Source organism: Nomascus leucogenys, chromosome 15 (assembly GCF_006542625.1).
Source record: "Nomascus leucogenys isolate Asia chromosome 15, Asia_NLE_v1, whole genome shotgun sequence".
Taxonomy (NCBI): domain Eukaryota; kingdom Metazoa; phylum Chordata; class Mammalia; order Primates; family Hylobatidae; genus Nomascus; species Nomascus leucogenys.
In genome coordinates, this window is record NC_044395.1 from 52,871,899 (window position 1) to 52,898,183 (window position 26,285).

Consider the following 26,285-nt stretch of genomic DNA (forward strand, 5'->3'; position numbering starts at 1 on the left):
ATAAATTGATTTGATTTCACAATCCACTTTTGGGTTGTGATTTGCAATTTGAAAAGCATACTTTTAAAGAATGTTACTCAGATATGCCAGATATGAGTTCACCAGGACCTCTATGAATAGTGTGGGCAACAAATGATTGGGTAAAGAAAATGTGATACATATAGAGAGATGTAGAGATATCTCTGTCTGTAGATAGATATAGATATGGAATATTATTTAGCCATAAAAAGAATGAAATCATGTCTTTTACAACAATATGGTTGGAACTGGAAGCCATTGCATTGAGTAAAATAACTTAGAAAGTCAACTACCACATGTTCTCACTGATAAGTAGGAGGTAAATAATGTGTGCATGTGGACATACAGAGTGGAATAGTAGACACTGGAGACTTGGGAGGGTGGGAGGATGGGAGAAGGATGAGGGATGAGAAATTACTTAATGGGTACAATATTCACTATTTGGGTGATGGTTACACTAAAAGCCCAGACTTCTCCACTTCACAATACATCCATGTAACAAAACTGCACGTGTATCCTCCTAAATCCATTTAAAGCAACAACAACAAAGAAACAAATGAGCAAAGGCACATTTGGAAATTTCTTAGATGAAGGGATTTGAAGATGATGGCTAGAATTGGGCATAGTTAGCCTAGGCTAGAGAGAAGTGATGATTGTAGAGAGGAGGAAGAAGCCAGAAGAGTAAGTCTCAGTCCTCCAATATTGGAGCAGCTACCGAACTAACAAGACATTAGAGGGACTAAGCATTTCTTCCTATGGCTTCCAGGGATGGATTTTCACTCATTCAGCCACCTGAGCACTATTAAACACCAGCTACTTGCCAGCTTCTGTGCTAGAGACTGAAAATTAAATATCAAATATATTAGTTAATCTTTATGCAAAGAAACCCTGCTTTTTTCCGTGATGTGATAGGTAAACATGCCTGATACGATATGCAGTGTTGAGAGATTTTGTTAAGTTCTAGTGAGTGGTTTTATTAGTGACTCACAGAGCTCCTCATTTACCATAGTTGCCATTTGAGTCAATTTCTTTTTTCTTTTTTTCTTTCTTTCTTTTTTTTTTTTTGAGATGGAGTCTCCCTCCATTGCCCAGGCTGGAGTGCAGTGGCATGATCTCAGCTCACTGCAACCTCTGCCTCCTGGATTCAAGCAATTCTCCTGCCTCAGCCTCCCAAGTAGCTGGGATTACAAGCACCCACCACCATGCCCAGTAATTTTTGTATTTTTAGCAGGGATGGGGTTTCACCATGTTGGCCAGGCTGGTCTCAAACTCCTGACCTCAAGTGATCTGCCCGCCTCAGCCTCCAAAAGTTCTGGGATTACAGGTGTGAGCCATCGCACCCAGCCATTGAGTCAGTTTCTAAATACTTCTGAGTGTTCACTACTGTGTAGAAAGTGGTTCAGTTATGGAGAAGCAGATGTCCTCAGAAGGTGAGCTATGAGCTTTCTACCTCAGCAAAAATGTTTCCCAATGCTTCCTTCCCCCATTCCTCTCCCCAACTGAAGCATGAAACTATGAAAGAGCTTCCATCTGAACTTTAAAGGAGGCATTTTAGAATTCTAGCTTTAGACATTTTTTCTTGAGAAAAATCATTAAGCTTTCCTTTTATTTTAGATTATTTAATTTGCAGGAAAGCATGCATGATAATGAATACATAAATCTTCTCAAATACACACAAAGCCTGCATAATGAATACTTGGTTTTATTCCCTTGGGGCTCTCACCAATTTCTCTTAAATTCCAAAATAAATCCATTAGAAGTTGTGATCCCCTACATTTCACTACACGGAAAATTCACTGTTAAAGCTTGTTTAGGGTTATCTGTGAGTTTATTATCAACATGTTGAAGTTACAGAAAGACATATTTTGGTTCCATATAAAACTAAATTTCTAAGCATAATAGCTACCTTGGTAGGTATGAAGCTCCCCAACACGAGAGACATTTAAGAATAGTTGAAGGTTGGCCAGGCGCGGTGGCTCAAGCCTGTAATCCCAGCACTTTGGGAGGCCGAGGCGGGCGGATCACGAGGTCAGGAGATCGAGACCATCCTGGCTAACACAGTGAAACCCTGTCTCTACTAAAAATACAAAAAAGCTGGGTGTGGTGGCGGGCGCCTGTAATCCCAGCTACTCGGGAGGCTGAGGCAGGAGAATGATGTGAACCCGGGAGGCGGAGCTTGCAGGGAGCCGAGATCGCGCCACTGCACTCCAGCCTGGGGGACAGAGAAAGACTCCGTCTCAAAAAAAAAAAGAATAGTTGAAGGTCGCCTGGCATCTGGATGGAGTAAGGGGAGAATGTTACCCAAAATTACCCTTCCTACCAACCTTGAGATTGTATGTTTTAATTAAATAATTAATTTAATTATTTCTCCAGCCCACAACTGAGTTTTTTCCCTAAAACAGCTTCCTATACATGCTTTCTGGAATCACACCCAAAAACACAAAATGGCTTTCTCCTTAAATAAACATGTTTTTAACATACTCATTAGATCGAAATTAATCGGTAAGTACATTTCAGTCAGTCTCTTCTGACAACATAGCCACAGCTCAGCAAAATCAAATTATTAGTAATAATAATTACAAATAATACCAAATAATAACAAAGCACTAACACTGACAATTGTTCTTAAGTTGCTAACATTTATTACATGACTATTTTGTGGCAAATGCTGTACTAAGTGCTTTAAAGGCACTAATTTAATGATAACCCTTTCTGGTGGTATAGCTCTTGTTTTCATTTAACAGATAAGAAAACTGAGGCAGGCAGCCAGAATGGAGATTTTTTTTTTTTTTGAGACGGAGTCTCGCCCTGTCGCCCAGGCTGGAGTGCAGTGGCGCAATCTCGGCTCACTGCAAGCTCCGCCTCCCGGGTTCACGCCATTCTCCTGCCTCAGCCTCTCCGAGTAGCTGGGACTACAGGCGCCCGCCACCATGCATGGCTAATTTTTTTGTATTTTTTAGTAGAGACGGGGTTTCACCGTGGTCTCGATCTCCTGACCTCGTGATCCGCCCGCCTCGGCCTCCCAAAGTGCTGGGATTACAAGCGTGAGCCACCGCGCCTGGCCCAGAATGGAGATTATCAAAAAGTCAAGAAACAATAGATGCTGGTGAGGCTGTGGAGAAATAGGAACGCCTTTACACTGTTGGTGGGAATGTCCATTAGTTCAACCATTATGGAAGACAGTGTGGTGATTTCTCAAGGATCTAGAACCAGGAATATCATTTGACCCAGCAATCCCATTACTGGGTATATACCCAAAGGAATATAAATCATTCTACTGTAAAGACATATGCACACATGTGTTTATTGCATCACTATTCCCAATAGCAAAGACATGGGACCAACCCAAATGCCTATCTATGATAGACTGGATAAAGAAAATGTGGTACATATACACCATGGAATACTATGCACCCGTAAAAAAGGAATGAAATCATGTTCTTTGCAGGGACGTGGATGAAGCTGGAAGCCACCATCCTCAGCAAACTAACACAGGAACAGAAAATTAAACACTACATGTTCTCACTCATAAGTGGGACCTGTACAACGAGAACATGTGGACACAGGGAGGGGAACAACACACACCAAGGCCAGTCAGGGGCTCAGGGGAGAGAGGAGGGAGAGCATTAGGACAAATAGCTAACTCATGAGGGGCTTAAAACCTAGATGATGGGTTGCTAGGTACAGCAAAACACCATGGCACATGGATACCTATGTAACAAACCTTCACATTCTGCACTTGTATCTGAACTTACAAAAGAAAAAAAGAAAGAAAACCGAGGTAGGGAAATTACATAACGCAGAGGGCCACTTGGAAGTAGCAGAACCAGGACTTAAGGTCAATGAGTATACTAACTCAAGAGAATAAACTCATAACCACTACCCTATTTATAAAATGAGCTTTATTTAGATGTTTTTGACCCTTGCTAATTTCTGTTTCATCATCTAAAATTTAGGGACCTAATAAGGCTCCCTTATTGGGAATAATCATGCTGAGAAAGGAAGAATGACCCCTATAGGTTCTTAGTTGGAACAGACCCCTGGTTTCATATGCACATGGGAGACAACCAGGGAATGAGTAATTCTCAAAAAAGTGGCTTTCAATTTCAGCTTATGTAACATCTTCAACAAGAAACAGCAAATTTTTAGAGAAGTGACAAGATGAAGGAAAAGGACTTTGAGTCTCTTCAGGCACAGTGAACAGGTTGTAGGAAGGCAAATAAATGGCAGATAAAGGCTAGTTAGCAAAGCTTGTTATTGTGGATTATCCTGGTACCATGACCAGGCTGATGAGGGTCCAAAGTTGTGTTCAGCGATTAACCTTTGTTCTCCCTGGTAGAAAAGCAGGGATGGGGGGAGAATACCTTCGTCTTTGTAAATCTATGTGCTGCTTTTAGGAAAATGGAGGGCAGAAAGTTTTCCCACATCTGCTTCTTCTTGATTGTCTTTAGTTCAGTAATTGTTTATATTTTGGGGAGGCATATTCTGGTCTCCCACGATCATATACATTATAGCTTAAGTATCCGTTCTTAAAATTTGAAATATTGTATTATAAATTTTCAACAATGGGAAATGGTTAAGTAATTTACAATGTATCTACTCAGTGAAATTTTAAGGAGTTATTAAAATGCTTCTGACAAAAAGGGATTAACAGGAAAATGTGTGCAATTACAGCAAATGAAACAGTAAAGTGAATATTTTTTTGATGTAATGTGACCTCAACATTGTAAAAAACAAAAAACAAAACAAAACAAAACAAAAACTTAAAAAACACCTAGAAGGAAATGACCAAAATACTCACAATGATTGACCCTGAGTAGTAATATCTATTTTGTTCTAATATCTTTTCTTTAAAAATCTCTTGTGTTTTTCCTTAGTAAACTTGAATTGTTTCTACAATTAAAAAAAGTTTGTTTTGTTTTATTTTTGGTTCTATAAAGTGGTTTACTTTTCTGATACAAGTTACTTGGTTTCTGATCTGACATTATTGTGTATAAAGTATCGTGCTCGCTCTTCTTAAAAGAAGACATATTTTAATGGTCATATGTTCGTTTAGCAATAAATGAATCTGTATAGAAATGGGCAACTCAGATTCACTGTAAAACATTCAATTATTAAGATGCACAAAGACTGCCAATTCAACTTTGCCCAGACTGGAGTCTAATGTCTAGAATCTCCACTGAATTGACTGCCGCCTTCATCAATTCCACCGAATTGACTGCTGCAGAATTTTATCTGCAGCCCTGCGAACTATGATCCTGTATTTTTCAGCTCACAGAGAATGGTGAAGACTGGTCCGGCTGGTTTGAAGAACTTAATGCAAAGTGATGTGATTTATAGTCCATTTTGGCAGGTCCTTCACATGTGTACTATCTCCAGGCTCATGGTTTAAGTGCCCAGCTGAGGAAGAGTAATTCCTGTATTATTAGGCTTGATTAACCTGAGGAAGCTTGGAGTGCTTCGTTTTCAGGAAGGCTCTGGCTGTCCCACACAGAGATTGTATGGCTTGAAATATGCTTTTGAAAAACTCTACCTTTGTTTTTCATTCAGTAACTGTCACAAGTACCATAGGAAACTTCTGCCTAATAAGGTCCACTTCCCTTCCTTAGCTTTAGATTTGAATGAAACATGTCCACCCCACCATTAAATGCTGTATTTAGAGTCATTTGCAGAATAACGTACAATATTATCCTTAGTGGTAATGAATGTCCAAACGTCAGAATTTAAACCTTCTAACTTTGCCTGTGGAGCAGTTGATAAATAAGAAATATATACTTTACAGACTTACACACGTCTTTCCTGGGTGGAACTTTTTTTTACCTAGCATTGTCTAAAATAATTTATTAAGATATCTTCATAGTAGCCTATCTTGGAAGTTACCTAGTGGAAGTAACAATGCTTATAATCATGCCTGCATTGTAGAAGGAAAGAATTAAAAAAGGAAAGGAAAGAAAGAAGAAAGAAAGAAAGAAAGAAAGAAAGAAAGAAAGAAAGAAAGAAAGAAAGAAAGAAAGAAAACAGGGCAACAATATTCCACCAACCTTAATTTATTCCTGGGCAAGACAACTGTGTACCACTGTTTTGCAAACACTGGCATAAGTGCTGTTAAATCCCTGTTCAGTTATAAGTTAAAGTGCAGAGACCAAATGGATTCCCAGGAACTGAGCCTATTTCAAGGAGGAAGGCCCTGTGATTTAGGCCTAAGACAAGAGTGTTGCCAGCATGACATTGCTGAAAGCAGGGGAAGAATGACTCCTTGCCCCAGAACTGCTTAGATGTGTCCAGGGATTTGTGCAAAGTCCTTTGTGAGTTATTCAAACCAGGCCATCAGAAATGCTATGCTGGGTCATACCAGTGGAACCTTCAGCCAAGCAAGGATCCAAAATATTGCAGGGTGGTGTGAGAAATGCTGGAATAAGAGACATATAGGAGATGCTATGGGAATAGCAGGTTGGTCATTATCTCAGTCTGTGAGGTTTGGAAGGATTCCCAGAGGCAGCAGTGTTTGAGTATGCTTTAGAAGAATGAATAAAGTGAGTGTACAAAAAAGATGAAAGAGCTGTCTGTATAAAGTCACCAAGTTTTCTAGGAAGAAGATGGTGAGAAGAGAGGCTATTAGGGAAGCAAAATTGTGAAGATGTTATGTGCTTTACTAAAAACATGGGCTTTGTGCTCTAGTTGATGGGGAGTCAGCAGTGGATTTGAACAGAGAAGAGAGAAGATGAGGTGAGCATTTTAGAAAGAGTCCTCTGACTGCTAGTGTGGCTAATGCACTAAGGGAACGTGACATAAGAGGGAAGGAACAAGTTTGGAGACAGCAGCATTCATGACAGTGGCAGTGGCAACAGAGGGACATACAGAGTAGGGAGACATTTTGGAGGTAAGATTAATGGGATTTAGTGCCTGATTAGATGTGGAGGTTTGAGGCTGAAGATTCTAGTTCATATCACTAGAATTGCGATACCACTAACCAAAGACTTTATGCCCTGTAAAATCCATGAATTTGGCTGAACTCTCCAATCTATAGTATGACTTCAGCTGTATAATAGTTCTGTGGCCTCTGAAATTTGAACTAAACTTTTAACTTTACGGAGAACTTCCTTTTGTTTGATCTCGCTAAATATATAGTTTGACAGATGAAAAAGCCAAGTGAAAATAATCTGACTAAAATCACCGAAGTGGATTTTTCTGAGGTTGGACTAGAACCAAGTCTCCATGTTCCCTAGTCTTAAACTTTAAATCAAATAACGAATCTGATAGCTTTGCACCCCATCCACTCCACCCATTTTATATTTTACATGGAATATATTAGAATTGGAAAGACTTTTGAATAGAATAGGAAGCAGGGAGCTTTGGAAAAGTCACAAAGAAATCCTGGAAACTTTTGGGAAGGAAGAGGTGTCCAGTAGAAGGCAAAGGGGAGCCAAGTGATAATGACTCTTCCAGGCTTTCCAGATGTCAATGTTTGCATTACTCACAGTCCAAGGGCATCCTGTTGCACCTGATTCCACCGAGTTTTCCCTATAAACCTCTCCCCTGTGCACCACATTAGCCTTGGGTGGTGGAGAGTGGAAGGTGGAGAGGGACCAGCTGATAATGGCTGTGAACAACAATCACTGTGGCCTCTACATAGGGCAGACTCTGGAACCCTGGGTCCCTCAAGTCTCCTGTCTGTTTAGGAGGTCCCTTACGACTTACTTATCGGCATCACCCTGAAAATCTGTCCCTAGGCAATCTCAACCAGGGAAGGAGTGGACTGTTGATTGTGTTGAATAAAATTATCTATGTAGACTATGTAGAGGCTATGAAAATAAGCTTGTTCAGTTTGAAAAGTGATAGGAGCTGCTCTTATATTGTTAAAACAACACAGAATCTCAACTTCAGTGAGCAGAGGAATTGGAGAGTCCTGATCCCTGAAAACCAGAAGTTCTCTACTAGAAGTAGTAGAATCATTTTGCAATGGTGGCAGAATCATTTTCAATTATTCTTTATCCGTGGTGGTGATTGGGAAGAGGTAAGACACCTGTCTTAGATGCAACAGACATTTGTGGGAAGGAAGAGAGTGTTCATCTGAAGGGGTCATTATTGTCTTTCTAGGAGCCAAAAGGGGCATGCTATCAGGATGCCTGCAGAGAAACGGAAAGTCTTCATGATACTCCTCAAAGCACTGTTTTTTTGTTTGTTTGTTTGTTTGTTTTCAGGCAGATCTGTTGTCTCTCAGGGTCTGCAATAACTGACTTGCCATCAAGATTAGCTTCCACTTGTGGCTGACCTATTTGGCAATGGTCAAATACCTGTGTCTAACAGAGAGATGGTCTACAGGTCTACACTTGTGCAGCCCTTATCTTTTTGGGAGGTTTGATTGAATACCTGCCTTCCTGCCTGGCTCAGTGACTCATCTGATTTCCCATACCTCCTTGTCATTTAGACCTATGATTGGCAGACTTAATAACCAATCATAAAATAAATGAGCAAAATACTGCTTTGAAAGAAAGTTCTTTTTAAAAAACTTTTCTCCTAATATTTTTGTGTGGGGAGGGAAGGAAATTCATATGGAAAAATACAATCCCAAGCCCGTAGGTGTGGTTTAAACAGACCTTGTTTAGTTTTATGATTTAACTTAAAACCCTGGAGACTTCCACAGCTTTCAATCCCATCGAGGGAAGAAGCCCTTTGTCAAGATTAGTTAGAAATGTTAGTGTTAACCCCATTTTATCCCTAAAAAACACTTTTAAAATGTTTTTAGTCTCCAGGCAATGAGCAGATTCAACCCTTCAGTGTTGTTTTCCTAGTGATCATTTGTTTCTGATGAATATATTCATAGCTGATTTTTTAAAAAAATATAAAACATTTACACTTAGATGACTCTGCATTTCAGGTGAGCTTGATTGACTCCTATTTGAGGGTTTTCCCCCCTCCATAGGGTTTTTTAGCCTGTGCACTGCTCTTTAAGTGTTACAAAGTGAAATAACAGGGAAAATGAGTGGGTGGTTACCATGGTGACCACCACAGCTGATTTGGGTAGCAGTAGATAGCGCTGGGAAACAGTGCCTTGTTAAACCGAACTGCAATGATAATCAATGTTGAGAGGGAAAGTGAAAATGTCTGAACTCTGCTTAATCAAATGGCCAACCATTAAAACTTGAATATCCACATCTGTGCTTTGGCTTCAAATGCATATATAGTACAAATCAAAACAAAAGTCCTTAAGCGTACCTGGAAAATGGTTTTGGGAAGGAATCTAAATCGTCCTGATTTCCAAGTTTTAGCTATTCATCCTAAAATATTAAGAAAAGCTTTAACTGACAAAGTCTTGATGTTGGCATTAGAAGTTTTCCTGGTTCAAATTAAATGAAAACAAAGATTAATTTCTGAGATTGAGAGGACCTTATTTCTTGGTTTTGCCATGCAAAAAGGTGAAATTAGTGAAAGCCCACCTCCAAAAACCTTCCCTTTTTGAATTTTCTTCCCAACTAAGGGATGATTTAAGCAGGCATTTCCTGCCTAAGGGGAGCCAGCAGATTCCAGCCTGCAGCTGAAGAATTAACACTACACTGTGAATAACTTTGTTTACTCTCTTCTACATTTTAAAAGAAGATACCAGACTAACACTTCAGAGTTGGAATTTCAAACACCAGCAGCTAGCTGGGAGGCAGGATCGAATTTGGAGATAAGAATTCTTCCTGGCGTCCTTCAGCAGCCTCCCCAGGCAGGTTTTTCACCTCTTCTACTTTTCCAGGACTAAGCCTTTTTAACTGAGAAGAGAAAGAAAAAGAGGTGAGTGAGATAGCCAACATCTGGAAGTGATTTGTTACAGCGTTTAAAAGGGAGACAATAATCCCATCTTTCAAATTGGCTTTTTTGTGTTGCAAAGCATCTCAAACTAGCTCTGCCACTAGCCTGGGAAGGTAGCCCTACCTGCTTCACTCCTAACAGGCTTTGGCCACCACTCAAGAGCGTCAGGAGGTGTGTGCTGGCCGGGCGGAGTTTATACACCAAGCAGCTCAACCAGGAGGAGGGAACAGAGCTGAATTTGGGAAGCAGCTGCCTGCTATGCTGAAAACCCCTGGAAACTTGCTAAAGAGCTGTGGTGAGAATCATGCTGCTTTTCTCAGACCTGTTTCTCTTGACAGACCATGTGGGGGAGGTGTGGCCAGTAAAATGAAAAGAGGGCAGCAGATTCTCCTCCCTTTCCTTCCTAGAACGGCCTTTCCCTGCCATTTGTTAGTAGCCACTGCTTGCAGACATTTTCTACAGTGGCTCTGTTTTCATGTCTGTTGCTATCTATGTTCTGTGAGAACAACAATCAGTGAATTTTTCTCTTCCTTCACCTAAATGCAACCTCAAAATCACACTCTGAGTTTGATTTACCACTGGCCTCTTCAGTAGGACTATCTCATGTGAACTGCATAGACCCTTGATATTCTCTCTCTCTCTCTCTCTCTCTCTCTCTCTCTCTCTCTCTCTCTCTCTCTCGGAGAGAGAGATTGATTAAGGAATGTGAAATATTTGCTTTAGACTTACATTGGTTCCAGCAATACCTGGATCCACATTGATTTCAGGTCAGATATTTAATGTATGCAAGTCCCGTTCAAATAGAAACCAGAGAGCGTGCTTTGGGAAAGCCTAGTCCTAATCCAAGGAGGCAGGCTTACGTGTGTCAAAGAACCAGACAGACTTGAATGTTGAATTCTGCTTTCACCAATCGTAAACTGTACAACCTTGGGAAACCATTTTATTTTACGCGTTCAGTTTTCTTATCAGTAAAGTGGGTATTACATTCTGGTGGTTGTTTAAAGATTAGTAGTAGTATATGGAAAGCTAGACTCTAACGTCCTCCAGGGGGCATGGTTACCTTATTTTGGGCCACATAGTTAAGTAACTGGAAAGGGTAATTTTTAACAATCATAGCTTCATACTTAAGAATGTCAGCTCAGATTGCTCTGCCTGAATTCAAATCCCAGCTGCTCATGGTTAGCTGAATAACATAAGCCTGTAAAATGATAATGGTAGTAGTAACTATTTTATAATTTATGAGGATCATCCTTCTTATTTTTACTTATGTATTTTTTTTTTTTTTTTTTGAGATGGGATCTCACTCTTTCACCCAGGCTGGAGTGCAGTGGCGCGATCTTGGCTCACTGTAACCTCCGCCTCCCAGGTTCAAGTGATTCTCTCACCTCAGCCTCCTGAGGAGCTGGGACTACAGGCATGTGCCACCATGCCTGGCTAATTTTTGTATTTTTTGGTAGAGACAGGGTTTCACCATGCTGGCCAGGCTGGCCTCAAACTCCTGACCTCAGGTGATCCACCTGCCTTGGCCTCCCAAAGTGCTGAAATTACAGGCGTAAGCTACCATTTCTGCCCCCCCCCAAGATAATGCTTCTTATGTAAAACCCTCAGCATTGCACCCAGCACAAACTAATACTCACTCAATGTCAGCTGTTGTTATAATGATGCAGGAATCTGACTATGGAGCTAGGCAGTTGGCCTCGCTAGACTAAATTCACCTCATCTGTTGTTTTGTTGTTTTTAATTTAATTATTTATTTATTTTTATTTTTTTGAGAGAGTTTCGCTCTGTTGCCCAGGCTGGAGTGCAGTGGCGCGATGTCAGCTCACTGCAACCTCCGCCTCCTGGGTTCAAGCAATTCTTCTGCCTCAGCCTCCCAAGTAGCTGGGATTACAGGTGCCCGCCCCCATGCCCATCTAATATTTGTATTTTAGTAGAGATGGGGTTTCACCATGTTGGCCAGGCTGGTCTCGAACTTCTAACCTCAAATGATCTGCCCTCCTTGGCCTCCCAAAGTGCTGGGATTACAGGTGTGAGTCACCACCCCTGGCCGTTTTATTTTTTTTTAAATGAGAAGTTGGACAAGATGAATCCTAAGGAAGCTTCTATCTCTTAGTAGCTTTGTTCCTAATTGCATCCACACACATATAACATAGCCACACATCTTCCTTGGTAGGGGCCATAAATAAAAAATTTTAAATGTTTTATGATGGAAAAACAGTGCAATATAATATGCATTCTGGACTTAAAAATCATTGCCAGCTCATAAAGCCAGATGTGTCATTTCATATGTTCCTATAACTGTATTTCCTTAAGAACGTATATTGTCGCAGCCCCTGATGCTTCTTTGCATTTCTGTGGCTTTGGGGACTAAGAGACTTGCATCCAAACATTTTGTACCGATTTTAAGAAAGTTTATTCACCTAAGTTGGCTGAGGGTGGCACTTGTTAGCATTTCAAGTTTCTGTATTACTTTTGAGAAGGAACTTGAACCTGTGTCTCTGCATTCTGTTGGCAATTAATATGTATCTGGCATAACAGCTGAGCAGTTGGCAGCCAGTTTAAAAACCAGCCCGGAGTCACTCCCCACCCCGCCTCTGGAGGTGAGGAGGTAAACTTGCTGGACTGGGGAGATTTGCATTTTCCTCAGACTTGGTGCTCACCCCCATCAGTACTTCCTTTGCTACTTTCTCCATATCCCCTACCAAATTTACTTCCCACAACTCCTCTACAGGCTTTATGAGTGCCTTGAGCTAGGCTAGCACCCTCATTAAACATAGAACAATCACAGATTTTTAGAATTAATTGTTGCTGTAAGACCACCATGAGGGTAGGGACCATGTCTTCTTATGCTTAGCACTTAAAACAGGAAAATTCTTACTTTGCATGGTAGTGGGAGACCATAAGAATGAAACCATAATGATCAATGAGAAAAACTATGATTGACCCATAAACTTTCCAATTTTTTGTCAAAATGTTAAAAATTATCTTTTTGTTAGATATATAGGGAAATAAAAAATAGTAAAATAATATTTTATTAGTATGCTGTTCTTTAAAATATTAGAAACAGTGAAAATTGAATTATTTCTTTGTAAAAAAAAAAAGAGTAGTTTGAATAGTACTTGCCTTTTTCTTCTTGTCAGTCATGTAACTTGTGATACAGAGCAAGTTTTTTTATATGCCTTGGCAAATTGTCACACTTTTTTCTAATCATCTGGCAACCTTTTATTCTTTGCACTTTGTGTTTTGAAATACCTACAAGAGTTCTTTAATGTGAAATTTTTTACCAATATCATATTATCTGGGACATTTTCATCCTTTATATCCCAGTCACCTTCTTTATTTATGTTCATAAGTTTGCTTTCACTAAGTTCCTCTGGCTGCATATGTGGAATTTCTCAATGAGTGTTGAGGTAGACATTCCCATAGTCAGCTGTATCTTCTACAATTCGTTGTCGCATCTGAATTTCACTTACAGCATTATAACTTTTTGTTTTCTTGTTGTGCTTTCCTCATTGCTGACAAACTCCCTCTTTGAATTATCCATTTTTGTAAAATGTCATATGGATTTATCACCGGAGACAAGGAGGCAAAACAAGTATGCTTTACTGTCTGTGTTGTGAAGTGAACAGCAGGTGCTCAGTGACCAGTCACTGACAGACCTTGAAAGAATTGACATGAGTCACTGATGATGATGCGCATGTGTTATTGTGTGGAAATTTGTGAATTGAAGAGCTAGTAGCAGGTTTGTGCCTTATGCAATCACTCATACTTAATAGATTGTGGTAGCTAAAGTTTGAATTGTGTTGTTGGGGGACTGGAACTACTCAATTAAATCATGATAATGAAAATTCATGCATATTGGAACCATGCAAATAAAAAATGTCTGTAGTTACTCAATAGTAAGGGTCTCTTAAATGAATTAATTAACTTGTACATTCACACTGATTTGGTTTGCAGTCTTATAGTGTCCTTACAAGTGTCCTTACAGCTTAGTCAACTGCTATCCCCCTTCTCTTCTTGCCTGTATAAGATGTCCAAAATAGCTGGTTAAAGCATGTCTATTAAAATCTCACTTTGAACAAGTCATTAAATTCTGAGCCTCACGTTTCACGTGCTAAAGGCCCAGATTCTTTCTCATCAAAATTTTCCCTTCCTCAGTACCCAGCTCCCCACCTCTGAAAACAATTAATCAGATTAGTTGATTCACCCACAGATACTCAAAGAGCTCTCAGGCTCCCAGGGTAGGTTGGTTTCTTCCCGTGGTGAGAGGAATCAGCATGTGGCAGAGAAGTTCTCTCAAATGCTGCCTTCACAAGGGCTATCCAGGGAGGGCTGAAGAAGGGAGTCAAAGATAATCCTAAACTTTACTTACTCTTTCATTTCAATGTGCTTATATTCAAGACGGACTGTGAATTCTGGAGACATGTAAGTATTTACACTGTGGTGGTTACCAGCATTGGCTTTGTCAGATATGGGTTCAGGGAGGGATCCATCACTTCTTAGCTCTGTGTGCTTTCCCAAGTTACTTTATATAGTCTTTACTGAGCCTATGAAGCTTTTAGAACCTCATTCCTCCATCTGTAGGTTGTAATTATTATTTCCCTGGGCTTTTGAGAATCTTGAAAAAGGTAAAGAACACAATACACTTGGAGTACCTTTTGTAGTGGAAAAGCTTGAGAAACAGAAATGGTTTTAGCTTCTCAGGCATAACTTAAATAACTTAAGTGAATGTCATTCTTTTTTTTTTGAGACGGAGTCTCACTCTGTCACCCAGGCTGGAGTGCAGTGGCGTGATGTTGGCTCACTGCAACTCCGCCTCCTGGGTTCAAGCGATTCTTGTGTCTCAGCCTCCCAAGTAGCTGGGACTACAGGCACAAGCCACCATGCTCAGCTAATTTTTTGTATTTTTAGTAGAGATGGGGTTTTGCCATGTTGACCAGGCTGGTCTTGAGCTCCTGACCTCAGGTGATCCGTCCGCCTTGGCCTCCCAAAGTGCTGGGATTAGAGGCTTGAGCCACTGCGCCCGGCTGAAAGTCATCCTTTTTACTAAGATTTTCTTGTTCACAGTATACAAGAATTCTGGATGTGGAGATAGCGTGTAATATACGGACTCACCTTGATGGAAGTTATCCAGTCTGTTTGTTGGGAACGAAGGCTAAGACTGGTGTTTTCTCCTGTCTCCTTATTGACTGTCATTGATGATTAGGAACCTGTATTATATTCTTTATAAATTCAGTCCCCCAAATTCTTTTGGAACACCTCCTGCTATAGTTTAGATATTTTTGCCCGCCAAACTTCTTGTTGTAATTTTTTCCCACTGTTGGAGGTAGGGCCTAATGGGGGTGTTTGGGTCCCAGAGGCAGACCCCTCATGAATAGATTAATGCCCTCCCTGGGGGTCACTGAGTAAATTCCTTCAGAGCTCGTTGCTAAAAAGGGCCTGGAACCTACTTCCACCTTGCCTCCTTTCTCACTGTTTGACTTCTGCACATGCCTGCTAACCTTCCCCTTTTGCCAGGAGTGGAAGCACCCTGAGGCCTTCACCAGAAGCAGATGCTGGTCCCATGTTTCTGCCTGCAGGATTGTGAGCCAAAATAATCTCTTTATAAAGCACCCAGCCTCAGAATTGTTTTTATTTTTATAACGGCACAGATGGACTAAGACATCTCCTTTGAGTGTGCTCAAAGATATGTTCAAAGCTCTCAAGATCAAAACACTCAAGTCACATAGTGGCAGGGCCCCCCTTCCATTTCTGCTAATAGTGATGTCTCCCCTGGAATAAGCAGCTTGCTTCATGGGCTTCTCAGTCCTCTAACACTGCATCCATTACAATGTGTCCCCACTGCCATATGCATACACCTATAGACTTTTCCAGAAAGACACCAAATAAGAGTCACTGTTAGACCTGACTGCTGTGTGGGCCATGGCTCTCGGTTCTGGCTGTGCAGGGTATTTTTAAACTGTATCTCCTCTCAAGGATTCTCACTCAGTAGGTCTGAAGTAGAGTTGAGGCACCTGTATTTAAAAAATGTTTCCCAGGTGAAGAATGGGCAGGGTTGAGAATTGCTGCTCTAGTGCCTTTAGGTGCCCGAGTCTGAGATCAAAACTAGTTCCAGCTGCAGTTGTCTGGACAAGAATGTGACCTTCACTTGCCTGGTGACTGGACTGGGCTAGGAGATGCAAGCTGGCCCTACAGTATATTAGAACACAGTTGCTCCTTATTCTTTTTACCCCAGGGCAACATTTTCTTCAATATTGTCTTCTTAGAGAGTAATCCCACTCATCTTGACTTAAGTTTTTATAACAGCTGCCTAATTGGGCTCCCCAACTTCACCTCCCTCTCAGCCTTTCAGTCCATTTTCCACCCTGCCAGTATACTTACCTCGCTAAAATAAGAAACCCATTGTCATTTCCTCGATCTTCCAGCCATCAAGAACTGCTGCTGATTGTTTCCAGAACGTGGGATATTTCTTTTTTTCTTTCTTTCTTTCTTTTTTTGAGGCGGAGTTTCACTCTTATGGCCCACGCTAGAGTGCAGTGGCACAATCTCAGCTCACTGCAAGCTCCGCCTCCCAGGTTCAAGCAATTCTCCTGCCTCAACCTCCTGAGTAGCTGGACCATCATGCCAGGCTAATTTTTGGTATTTTTAGTAGAGACAGGGTTTCACCATCTTGGCCAGGCTGGTCTTGAACTGCTGACCTCAGGTAATCCGGCTGCCTTGGCCTCCCAAAGAGTTGGGATTACAGGCATGAGCCACTGCACCTGGCCTTAACAAACTCTTAATGACCTTAGAAGCCGTTTTAAGACCTGCTCTGAGAAGACGTCTCTACTCCCAATTGCCCACAGCAGAGAGAGTTCCCTTTCCTTTGTGCACCTATAGAATTTAAACTAAAATTAATTTACTGTTTATGATCAATCTGTTCTCCCAAAAGCATGTGCTGCACTTGTCTTTGTCCCCCTGAGCATAATGGACCCCCAGAGGGAGTGCGGAGCAGGTTTGAGGGTAAAGCCATCTTTATTCCCAAAGATAGACCTGAACAGGGATTGTTCCTTTACTATTGGGTCAGTATCCCTAAGAGTATCATCGTTTGTAAGTCCTTTGCACACAGAAAAGATACTTCCCAAAGGCTCTGTCTTTAAACACAATAAGGTAACCTAGCACCTGGCTCCTAAGGCATTTCAAACCACAGTCTGCAAGGCCACCTTTTTTTCTGTGTCAGCAGACAGTGCTTCCTACCATACTGCCACGTCACTGGGTTCACTCTGTTTCTTACCAGAGAGGGGCTGGCTTGCATTGCATCATCTATTTGTAGGCAGCCAAACAGGCCATAAGTTTTTCTGTGCTTTTTTCCCCCTGTGTTTTTACAGACAGACACTATAATCAACTGTCATGACAGCTATAATCAATTAGCCTATGGGCTGTTTTTCTCCATCTAGACTAATTGAACTGTTTTTATTTTTGTTATCCCCTCTCTACTCATTTCCCAACTATTACTACTGGACTGTGTGACTAAGCCCGTACAAAACCTTCAGCTACTCCTCTTTTCTCTAGTGGCCACTTTTAGGATGTGGCAGTAATTCATTAATCTCCAGACATATTTGCATCTCCATTAATATCTAGGAGTCCTTATTTATTTGAAAAATATTTTTAAATGGGTTCCCTGCTGTTAAAGTGAAAAGCAAACATTTAAGTCATCTAGATGAGATGAATTAAGATTTAAATTTAAAATTGTATAGCGTTGCTTTTTAATTTGTATTGGTGGTCATTTTTTAGGGAGCTAAGTATGTGCAAATCATGTTCTCTGTAGCTTCAAAGGAAAAATCTAGGACTTTTTCCTAGTTAGTGAGAGGTACACTGTACTTTCCTGAAAAGACAGGAGCTCCAATTTACTGAAGAAGTTTAAGTAGAGTATGATGTTATTACAATCAGGAGTGGGGAGGTGGAGGGTAATATTTAAGTTCCTTTTAAAGCTGAGATTTCAGTAAATCACAAGACAGGATGCTTTCATGACAGTAAGGCTAAGAGCATGGTTGGTAGAGCATTTGTAAGAGCTGGGCAAACATTTCAGTAACATTTTTTGCATGCCTACACAATTCCAGGTCCTAAGCTAAAAACAGAAAGAAAAATAAGATCTAGTCCCTGCCTGCAAGGAGCTTAAAGTCTAGTAAAAGAAAGACTTATAAGAAACCAAATACATTAAAGCATTGAAGATTACGTGAGAAAAGTCTGTATGATGGGCCAAAAGGAAAGAAGTAGAATCGAGAAAAAACAAAAAAATCTCTTTTCCAAAACATTCTATTATGTGATCCAAAGGAAATCATCCCTTGACCTCTCGATCTTTGGTTTCTATCTGCAAAATGGGTATAATCTGTGACAGTGACCTAATACTTTTTTTGGGATACACTTTGAAGAGCATTTGGAGAGGATTTAAAACAGTTTGTATATCCCCAAGCATAGATAAATCCCCACGTTAAAACACAGTGCATCTAAAGCAACACCATTGAGCTATCAATTTTTATCACTAGTTCTATAAAACTTACTGAGGGACCCTGAAGTTCTTGTAGAAATGAAAAACAAGCAACTGATATTAATTCCACTGGTTAAGTAGGAAAAGCCAGGGCCTGAGGGTAAGACACCTGGCCAAGAACCCCAGGACTGGCTGCCAGGGCTGCTGGCTCCCTCCCATTCTCTAGTCTCTGTGCTTGAAGCTGTAACTTAATGGTTTTAAGTAGGAAATAGATTTATTGATGTGTGGTTTTCTTCTGCAGAAAATCAAAATAAACCATAAAGAAGAAAACTAAACAAAAAAAACAAGTGCTTCCCTGACCTTTGGAGATAGGATGCTCATGGAGTTTTAAATGTACTAAGCAGATCTTTATTGAGAACCTGCTATGTTATGTGCCAGGCATGGTAGACATTGGAGGACAAATCAAACATGATCTCCATCCTCATAGAGCTTAGAATCCAGTTTGGGGGCAATCAAAATGCAATATAATCAATGTAATCAATACTATGGGGGTCTTATAGGCTCCTTGGTGAGGAATGTTTAACTCAGCCTAATGAGATGATCAGAAAAGGCCTCCTGGAAGAAGAAATGTCAAAGCTGAGATGTGAAATATTGAGAAGTCAACCCTGAAGAGTGGAAAGGAGAAGCAACAGTAAGTAGAAAAGTAGGACAGCAAGAGGGAGCTCTCAGCTTGTCCTAGGAAGTGAAAGTAGTTCAATAGGCAGGAGCTTAGATGAGTATCTGGTCGGGCCTGGATTGTTAGGGAGGACCCAGATCGGAGAAGGATCATGGAACAATCATTATGCCCAGTTGGAGTTTGATTTCTAGTCTGAAGGTAGTAACCAGTTAAGTGGTTTTAAGCAGGAAAGGGACAAGATCAATTTTGCCATTAGAAAAAAATCACATCTGTCTGCTATGAACAAAGGACAGTCATTAAGAAGACAAGGGTGGGGATCATTTGCCTCAAAGTTGGAGATGGCAGGTATAGACCTCAGCTAGCTGTTCTCTTGCCTCTTCAGTGTGGAAAACTCTAAGATTATACTCATAGTTGTTCCCAGGTTTTGAATGCAAGGAATCCCTTTTTAACTACTTCAGAATGGTGGTACTTTTAGATTCTGTTGATAATGGTGAATGATAGAATGATACATCAAATTAAACAAATTAATTATTCACAGTGCAATCTATGTATATTTAATATCTAGTAGGACATATATGGAGAAGATATTCTTGATTCAGTATATGGAATGTTTGGTGCCTGGTGGATTTGAGGATTCTTTCCCAGAACACAAATGATTCCTGTGAGCTTTTGATCCTCAAACTTGAGACCAGAGGGAAGGAGTTAAAATTGTAGTTATCAGTTTCATCCATGTCCTTGCAAAGGACATGAACTCATCCTTTTTAATGGTTGCATAGTATTCCATGGTGTATATGTGCCACATTTTCTTTATGCAGTCTATCATTGACTGGATTTGGGTTAGTCCCAAGACTTTGCTATTGTGAACAGTGCTGCAATAAACATACATGTGCATGTGTCTTTATTGTAGAATGATTTATAATCCTTTGGGTATATACCCAGTAATGGGATTGCTGGTTCAAATGGCATTTCTTGTTCTAGATCCTTGAGGAATCGCCACACTGTCTTCCACAATGGTTGAGCTAATTTACACTCCCACCAACGTGGCACATGTATACCTATGTAACAAACCTGCATGTTGTGAACATGTACCCCAGAACTTAAAGTATTATAATAATAAAACAAATTATAGTTATCAGTAGTGAGTTAACTGATCCTCTCAAAGGGCTCCTGTAATGATAGCTGTTACTATGGAGCTTACTGTATCCAGCAGCTTTAGAAATGCTACTCATCTTTCAGATGAGGAAGCACATGTTAATATTAGAGAGGTTAAGTAGCCTAGTATGGCTTCTCTGACTGACATTCACTTCAGTACATCCTGAGATTCAAATGAATTGAATGTTTCAATTCCAGCTCTACTATTTATCTGTGTGATCTTAGACAGATTACTTAATTTCTAATAGTATCAGTTTTCTTATCTATGAAATGGGTATACTATCTACCATATGGAGTCAGATCATTATTAAAGTAGATAATGCACATTAAAAAGCTTGATAACCCTCAATTAAGTGTCTCCCCACCATGCCTTCTTTTCCTCTTTTTCTTTATCTTTTCTCCCCATTTCCTCTGCATTTGCCTACATTTTACTCTCTTCTTCCTCAATTGTTTCCCCTTTAGAAATACTCCTTTTCTCTCTTTTTTAATCTTCACATCATATTAAACTGACATTTTAAAGTTTATTTTAGTTACATTTGTATTTTCTATTCTTAAACAGCAACCAACTGTTTCTGTTTTGTTAAGAAAAAAACAGTTGCTTTGGAATCAAGTTGTTTTATGTATGTGACCCTTGGTAGAAAAACATGTCCCACTTGCACAACATTGACCCAATAGTATATTTTCAGACCCACTCTAGCAACTTCACTTACTTCACACTTCTGCTACTCTAGAGATGAATCATCCACCTAATTCTCTGCTGAAAAGACATCTGTGTTCCTAGCCAATGCTCTCTTCATCCTTGCACATTCTCAAGTACTCTGGCAAGTGCTGTATGCCTCAGTCAGAAAACAGTGAAGTCAGGTCTCCTGAAATACAGCCAGCAGTTGACGAAGCAGGTGCAGAATTACAGATGGTGCAATTGCCACAGTGCAGTAGTGTGAAGAGAGTTTTCTAAAGTACTTTTTGGAATTTATTCATCTCTCATTTTAAAAGCACATTTTCCGTTGCATATTAAAATCTACAATAAAAACTTAATGAACCAAACTGGAATAATTTATCTTCTGAAAATATATTCTTTATGTCACTCTTTCCCTGAGTTTCCAAGTAGCCCAACTCTCTGCCCTATAGCTTTCAAGGCCTTCCATGATCGTGTTTTCATCATCATTTTATTTTTCCCTCCTGCTGCTCACGCAGGAACATGAACCCTACATTTCAATATTTTCTTTAGCCTTCTCCTGAAAAATACTTTCTCTTGCCATTCTCCAAGTATTTGTGTTTTTGATGTTCTTCTACTCTGGAAATCTCTCTTTTATGCAAACCTCACCCATTCTTCAAATCTCAGTTCAAGTTTTTCCTTTTTTGACTACTCCAAATTAAAGCAGCCTTCTAAATTCCTTTAATGAGGTAGTGTAACTTATGGGGAAAATTTTGGAATCTAGAGCTGGAATGCCTAGGTTCAAATTCTTCCCCAGTGATGAAGTCTTTTTACCTTCTTCAGACAATTTATTTATCAGTAAGAAGACAGATAAGATTTTAAGGGTTTTTAAAAGATTAAAGGAGAAAAACATGTGAAAGCATTGTGTAACTAGTATGATAATCTGCCTAGTGTATTCATTTATCTTTTCCTTTTTATATATTAACTCAGTTTGCAATTAAACAAATATTTAGTAAAAAATAAATTGTTTTTTTTCTTTTCTTTCTTTTTTCTTCAACTTTTTTTTAAGTTCCAGGGTATATGTGCAGGATGTGCAGGTTTATTACATAGGTAAACTTGTGCCATGGTGATTTGCTGCACAGATCATCCCATCACCTAGGTATTAAGCCTAGCATCCATTAGCTGTTCTTCCTGATGCTCTCCGTCCCCCTATCCCCACTGACAGCCCCCAGTGTGTGTTGCTTCCCACTGTGTGTCCATGTATTCTCATCATTCAGCTCCCACTTATAAGTGAGAACATTCAGTGTTCAGTTTTCTGTTCCTGTGTTAGTTTGCTGAGGATAATGGCATCCAACTCCATCCGTGTCCCTGCAAAGGACAGAATCTTCATCCTTTTTTTTTTGAGACAGAGTTATGTTCTCTTGCCCAGGCTGGAGTGAAGTGGCATGACCTCAGCTCACTGCAACCTCTGCCCTACAGGTTCAAGTAATTCTCCCACCTCAGCCTCCCAAGTAGCTGGGATTACAGGCACGCGACACCACACTGGGCTAATTTTTTGTATTTTTAGTAGAGAGGGAATTTCACCATGTTGGCCAGGCTGATCTCAAACTCCTGATCTCAGGTGATCCACCTGCCTCGGCCTCCCAAGTGCTAGGATTACAGGTGTGAGCCACCACGCCCAGCCAATCTTGATCCTTTTTATGACTACATGGTATTCCATTGTGTATATGTACCACATTTTCTTTATCCAGTCTATCATTGATGGGCATTTAGGTTGATTCCATGTCTTTACTATTGTGAATAGTGCTGCAGTGAACATACATGTGTATGTATCTTTATAATAGAATGACTTATATTCCTTTAGGTATATACCCAGTAATAGGATTGCTGGGCCAAATGGTGTTTCTGCCTCTAGGTATTTGAGGAATCACTACACTGTCTTCCACAATGGTTGGACTTACTTACACTCCCACCAACAGTGTAAATGCAGCTTTTTTCCTGCAACCTCACCAAGATCTGTTTTTTGTTTGTTTGTTTGTTTTTCCTTTTTGACTTTTTAATAACAGCTATTCTGACTTGCATGAGATAGTATCTCATTGTGGTTCTGATTTGCATTTCTCTAATAATTTGATGTTGGGCTTAGTAAAAAATAAATTCTTAAAAAGAATATGTACATGCTTCCCCAAGGTCTAAAATGATTATAGCAAGCTCTCAGGTGACCTGGTACTCCTGCTTTGGCCCATGGAGCATGCTTTGATTAGCAAGGCTCCCTGTAAACCATAATAAAAAGACAGGCGGCCAGGCGCGGTGGCTCACGCTTGTAATCCCAGCACTTTGGGAGGCCGAGGCGGGCGGATCACGAGGTCAGGAGATCGAGACCACGGTGAAACCCCGTCTCTACTAAAAATACAAAAAAATTAGCCGGGCGCGGTGGCGGGCGCCTGTAGTCCCAGCTACTCGCGAGGCTGAGGCAGGATAATGGCGTGAACCCGGGAGGCGGAGCTTGCAGTGAGCCGAGATTGCGCCACTGCACTCCAGCCTGGGCGACAGAGCGAGACTCCGTCTCAAAAAAAAAAAAAAAAAAAAGACAGGCAATGGAAACACCCACACACTTAGACTGGAGTCTAGACATGATACTTGCACAGTGGCCTTCATCTGAGTGTTCAGTTACGTTTTTCTGCCTGTAACTTTTCTTACAACTGTGAATGCTGGCTAGCTGGGTAGTTATCTTGGTCACACGTAGATATTAGTCAGCCTGAGATGCCAAGTGCGTTACTTCAGAATAAATATAAAACTCACCAGGAAACTTGCAGGGTTCCCACAGGGTGAACTTGATCTGCACTGAGGTGCCTGCCATATGACGACAGTCCAATGACTCAATTGACGTCAAGTCACAGATGGACGTCATCCCATTACCCGAGAAGACCTCCTTTTGTAGCAAATGATACCACAGAGGCATTCAAGTGAGGGGAAGTGCTGGGAAGCTAGTTATCTGTCTAACTAACCTTCAGCAGTGTAGTGCCTCTACTAAGCAGAGTGGTCATAGCATCTATACACCCTATCCCGTGTGATTGTCGCTTTAAACAGCTTATCGGTGACATTTTGGCCTTTGCTGAGTTGTCATCTTCTTTATCTAGTTCTCTATGTGTGCACAAGGCAAGAAGGAATGTGTATCTGATTTTGAATTGCATTCTTTGAATGCACAGTTCAATAAGGGAGTTGATGACTGTTGAGGCTATGGTTTTATAGTCAGGCTCTGGTTATGTGGAACCTTAGGTGTGTCACCTAACCAAGTATCAGGCTTTACATTTGTCAAAGGGGCTGTGAGAATAAATGAGATAGCTCATGTTAAGAGTTTAATACAGTCCTTGTATACAGTTAGTGCTCCATGAAAATTGGTTACATTTATTAGTATTAACAAATGATTGTTATTAACATATTTATATTACTATAACACTTTATAATATTACATTTACCTTTTTTATTCTGGAGTATATTTATATGACCCCATTCCACCTGCCCTCAGCTTCTTGTCACTACTAGAAAAATACATAGGACCTGGAGTCAGAAAATTTATTTCAATTGTATTTACAAGAGTAAACCCTGAATGTCTCTCATGTCCTACTAACTACATGAATGTCCTTGTACCCGTTTCAAGCTTTGGTTATGCCATCCACATCTGCAAATAGAAACATGTTATATGAACTATATATTGTTGTTAGTCTCTGATTATCCTCTTCTGTCTTTCTGATACCCCTGCTCTGTGTTCCTAAGAATTGTCCATCTTAGCACTCACTATCTTATACTGAAATTGTCCGCTTCTTGTGTCGTCCTCTTGAGAGGATGAAAAGTATCTGGCCGGGCAAGGTGGCTCATGCCTATAATCCTGCGTTTGGGAGGCCGAGCGGGGATGGATCACTTGAGATCAGAAGTTCGAGACCAACCTGGCCAACATAGTGAAACCCTGTCTCTACTAAAAATAGAAAAATTAGCCAGGCATGGTGGCGGGTACCTGTAGTCCAAGCTACTTGGGAGGCTGAGGCAGGAGAATTGCTTGAATCCAGGAGGCAGAGGTTGCAGTGAGCCAAGATGGTGCCACTGCACTCCAGCCTGGGCAACAGAATAACAGTCTCAAAATTAAAAAATAAAAATAAATTACAAAAAAAAGTACCTTAGGTGCTGGGCTGGACTTCATTCCATCCACATTTCACATGCGTTAAATGAAATAGTTCAGGACAGTGTACCCACCTTATATTCCTCTCTCCTTTGTTTTCATATGATCCCAGGAACCCTGTTTTCATGTACATTTTCTCCTTTGCTTTTTCTAAAATCTTTCACAAAATGCTCACCCACAACAGTGAAACAGACCTATCCAGTGGAGTGTGGACAGCAAGAGGGTAAAGCTAGAAAGGGTTGGGAAAAGAAGGCCTAACCTGATTTTTAGAGGCTCTATCTGCCCTTTCAATGATCACCTACTTATGCTTAGAATCTTCTTTCTCCTGCCTTCTTTTGCTAAGTAACCAGGAAGGTCAAGTGCCATTGTTACTTCCCAAATGACTTGGGGGAGATCACTTCCAGATACACCAAGTTCTGCTTCTGAAGACCTTTATCAACAGTTAATTTGAAGAATCAAGGTTCACCTTCTGAAACAAGCCAAGGCGGTTATGTAACCTGAAATTCTTTGTTGAAAACAAAACCTGCAGATGCTCAGAAAGCTAAATTAAACTTCTGACTTGCCGCTCAGCCACTAAGCATCACAGGCAGCCTAGAGAATATCATCAACACTAGGGTGGTAAATGTAACAATTGTAATGAAACACTGTATTCACCTTCCAGCCAGTGTGATTTTAAAAGTCTGCCCAGATTAGTTGGCCAGAAAGCAAACTAAGGTGGAGCTGAACTTTACAATGTGGTTTCTTGCTTAATGAGCAATCTCGTTGAAAAAAATAAAGTTATATATATGTGTGTGTGTATATATATATATATGTATAATATATATATGTGTATATATAAAATATATATGTATATATAATATATATAACTTTGTATATATGTGTGTATATATGTACATATATACACACATATATACACACACACACACTGTAAAATTTTGTCCTAGGCATTCTGATTTGAGACTTTTATTTTTTTCCTCTCAAAAAGATTCTTTCTTGATAAATTGCATGATTAAGAAGGGGGCCTGAATGAATATTATTGGCAGCTACCCCAGGACTCACACTTGTCTCTTACCTTTAAGAGGGAAAGAGAACAAACAGCGATTGAGTACATACCATATACAGGGGACTCTGCTTGTTCCCCTAATAAATCATCAAGTAAAGTCAGGGAAATGGGCACCAGCAGCCTCATACTAGAGATTATGAAAAACAGATTTACACAGGAAATAATTTGTCCAAGATCACTCAACTAGTAAATAAGTGGCAGAGCTGGAATGCAAACCAAGTCTTTCTGTCATGATCCAAAGAGAATACCCACTATGCCCATAGGTTATATAGCTGTTTCTCTTTG

The 26,285-nt window shown here is 40.3% G+C and overlaps 1 protein-coding gene across 21 annotated transcripts in view; it reads left to right on the top strand.

Moving 5' to 3' along the window:
* DLG2 (discs large MAGUK scaffold protein 2) overlaps positions 1–26,285 on the top strand; it is a 2,190,999-nt gene that overhangs the window by 1,892,413 nt on the left and 272,301 nt on the right. Inside the window, exon 1 of one of the 21 annotated variants that reach the window (XM_030828802.1) lies at positions 8,938–10,108. The exons of the other annotated variants lie outside the window; for them this stretch is intronic. Within the exon in view, the coding sequence (XP_030684662.1) occupies positions 10,072–10,108 (37 nt within the window). The 5' untranslated portion in view covers positions 8,938–10,071. Of the gene's footprint in view, positions 1–8,937; positions 10,109–26,285 lie in introns of those variants that run through there. 21 annotated transcript variants of the gene reach the window in all.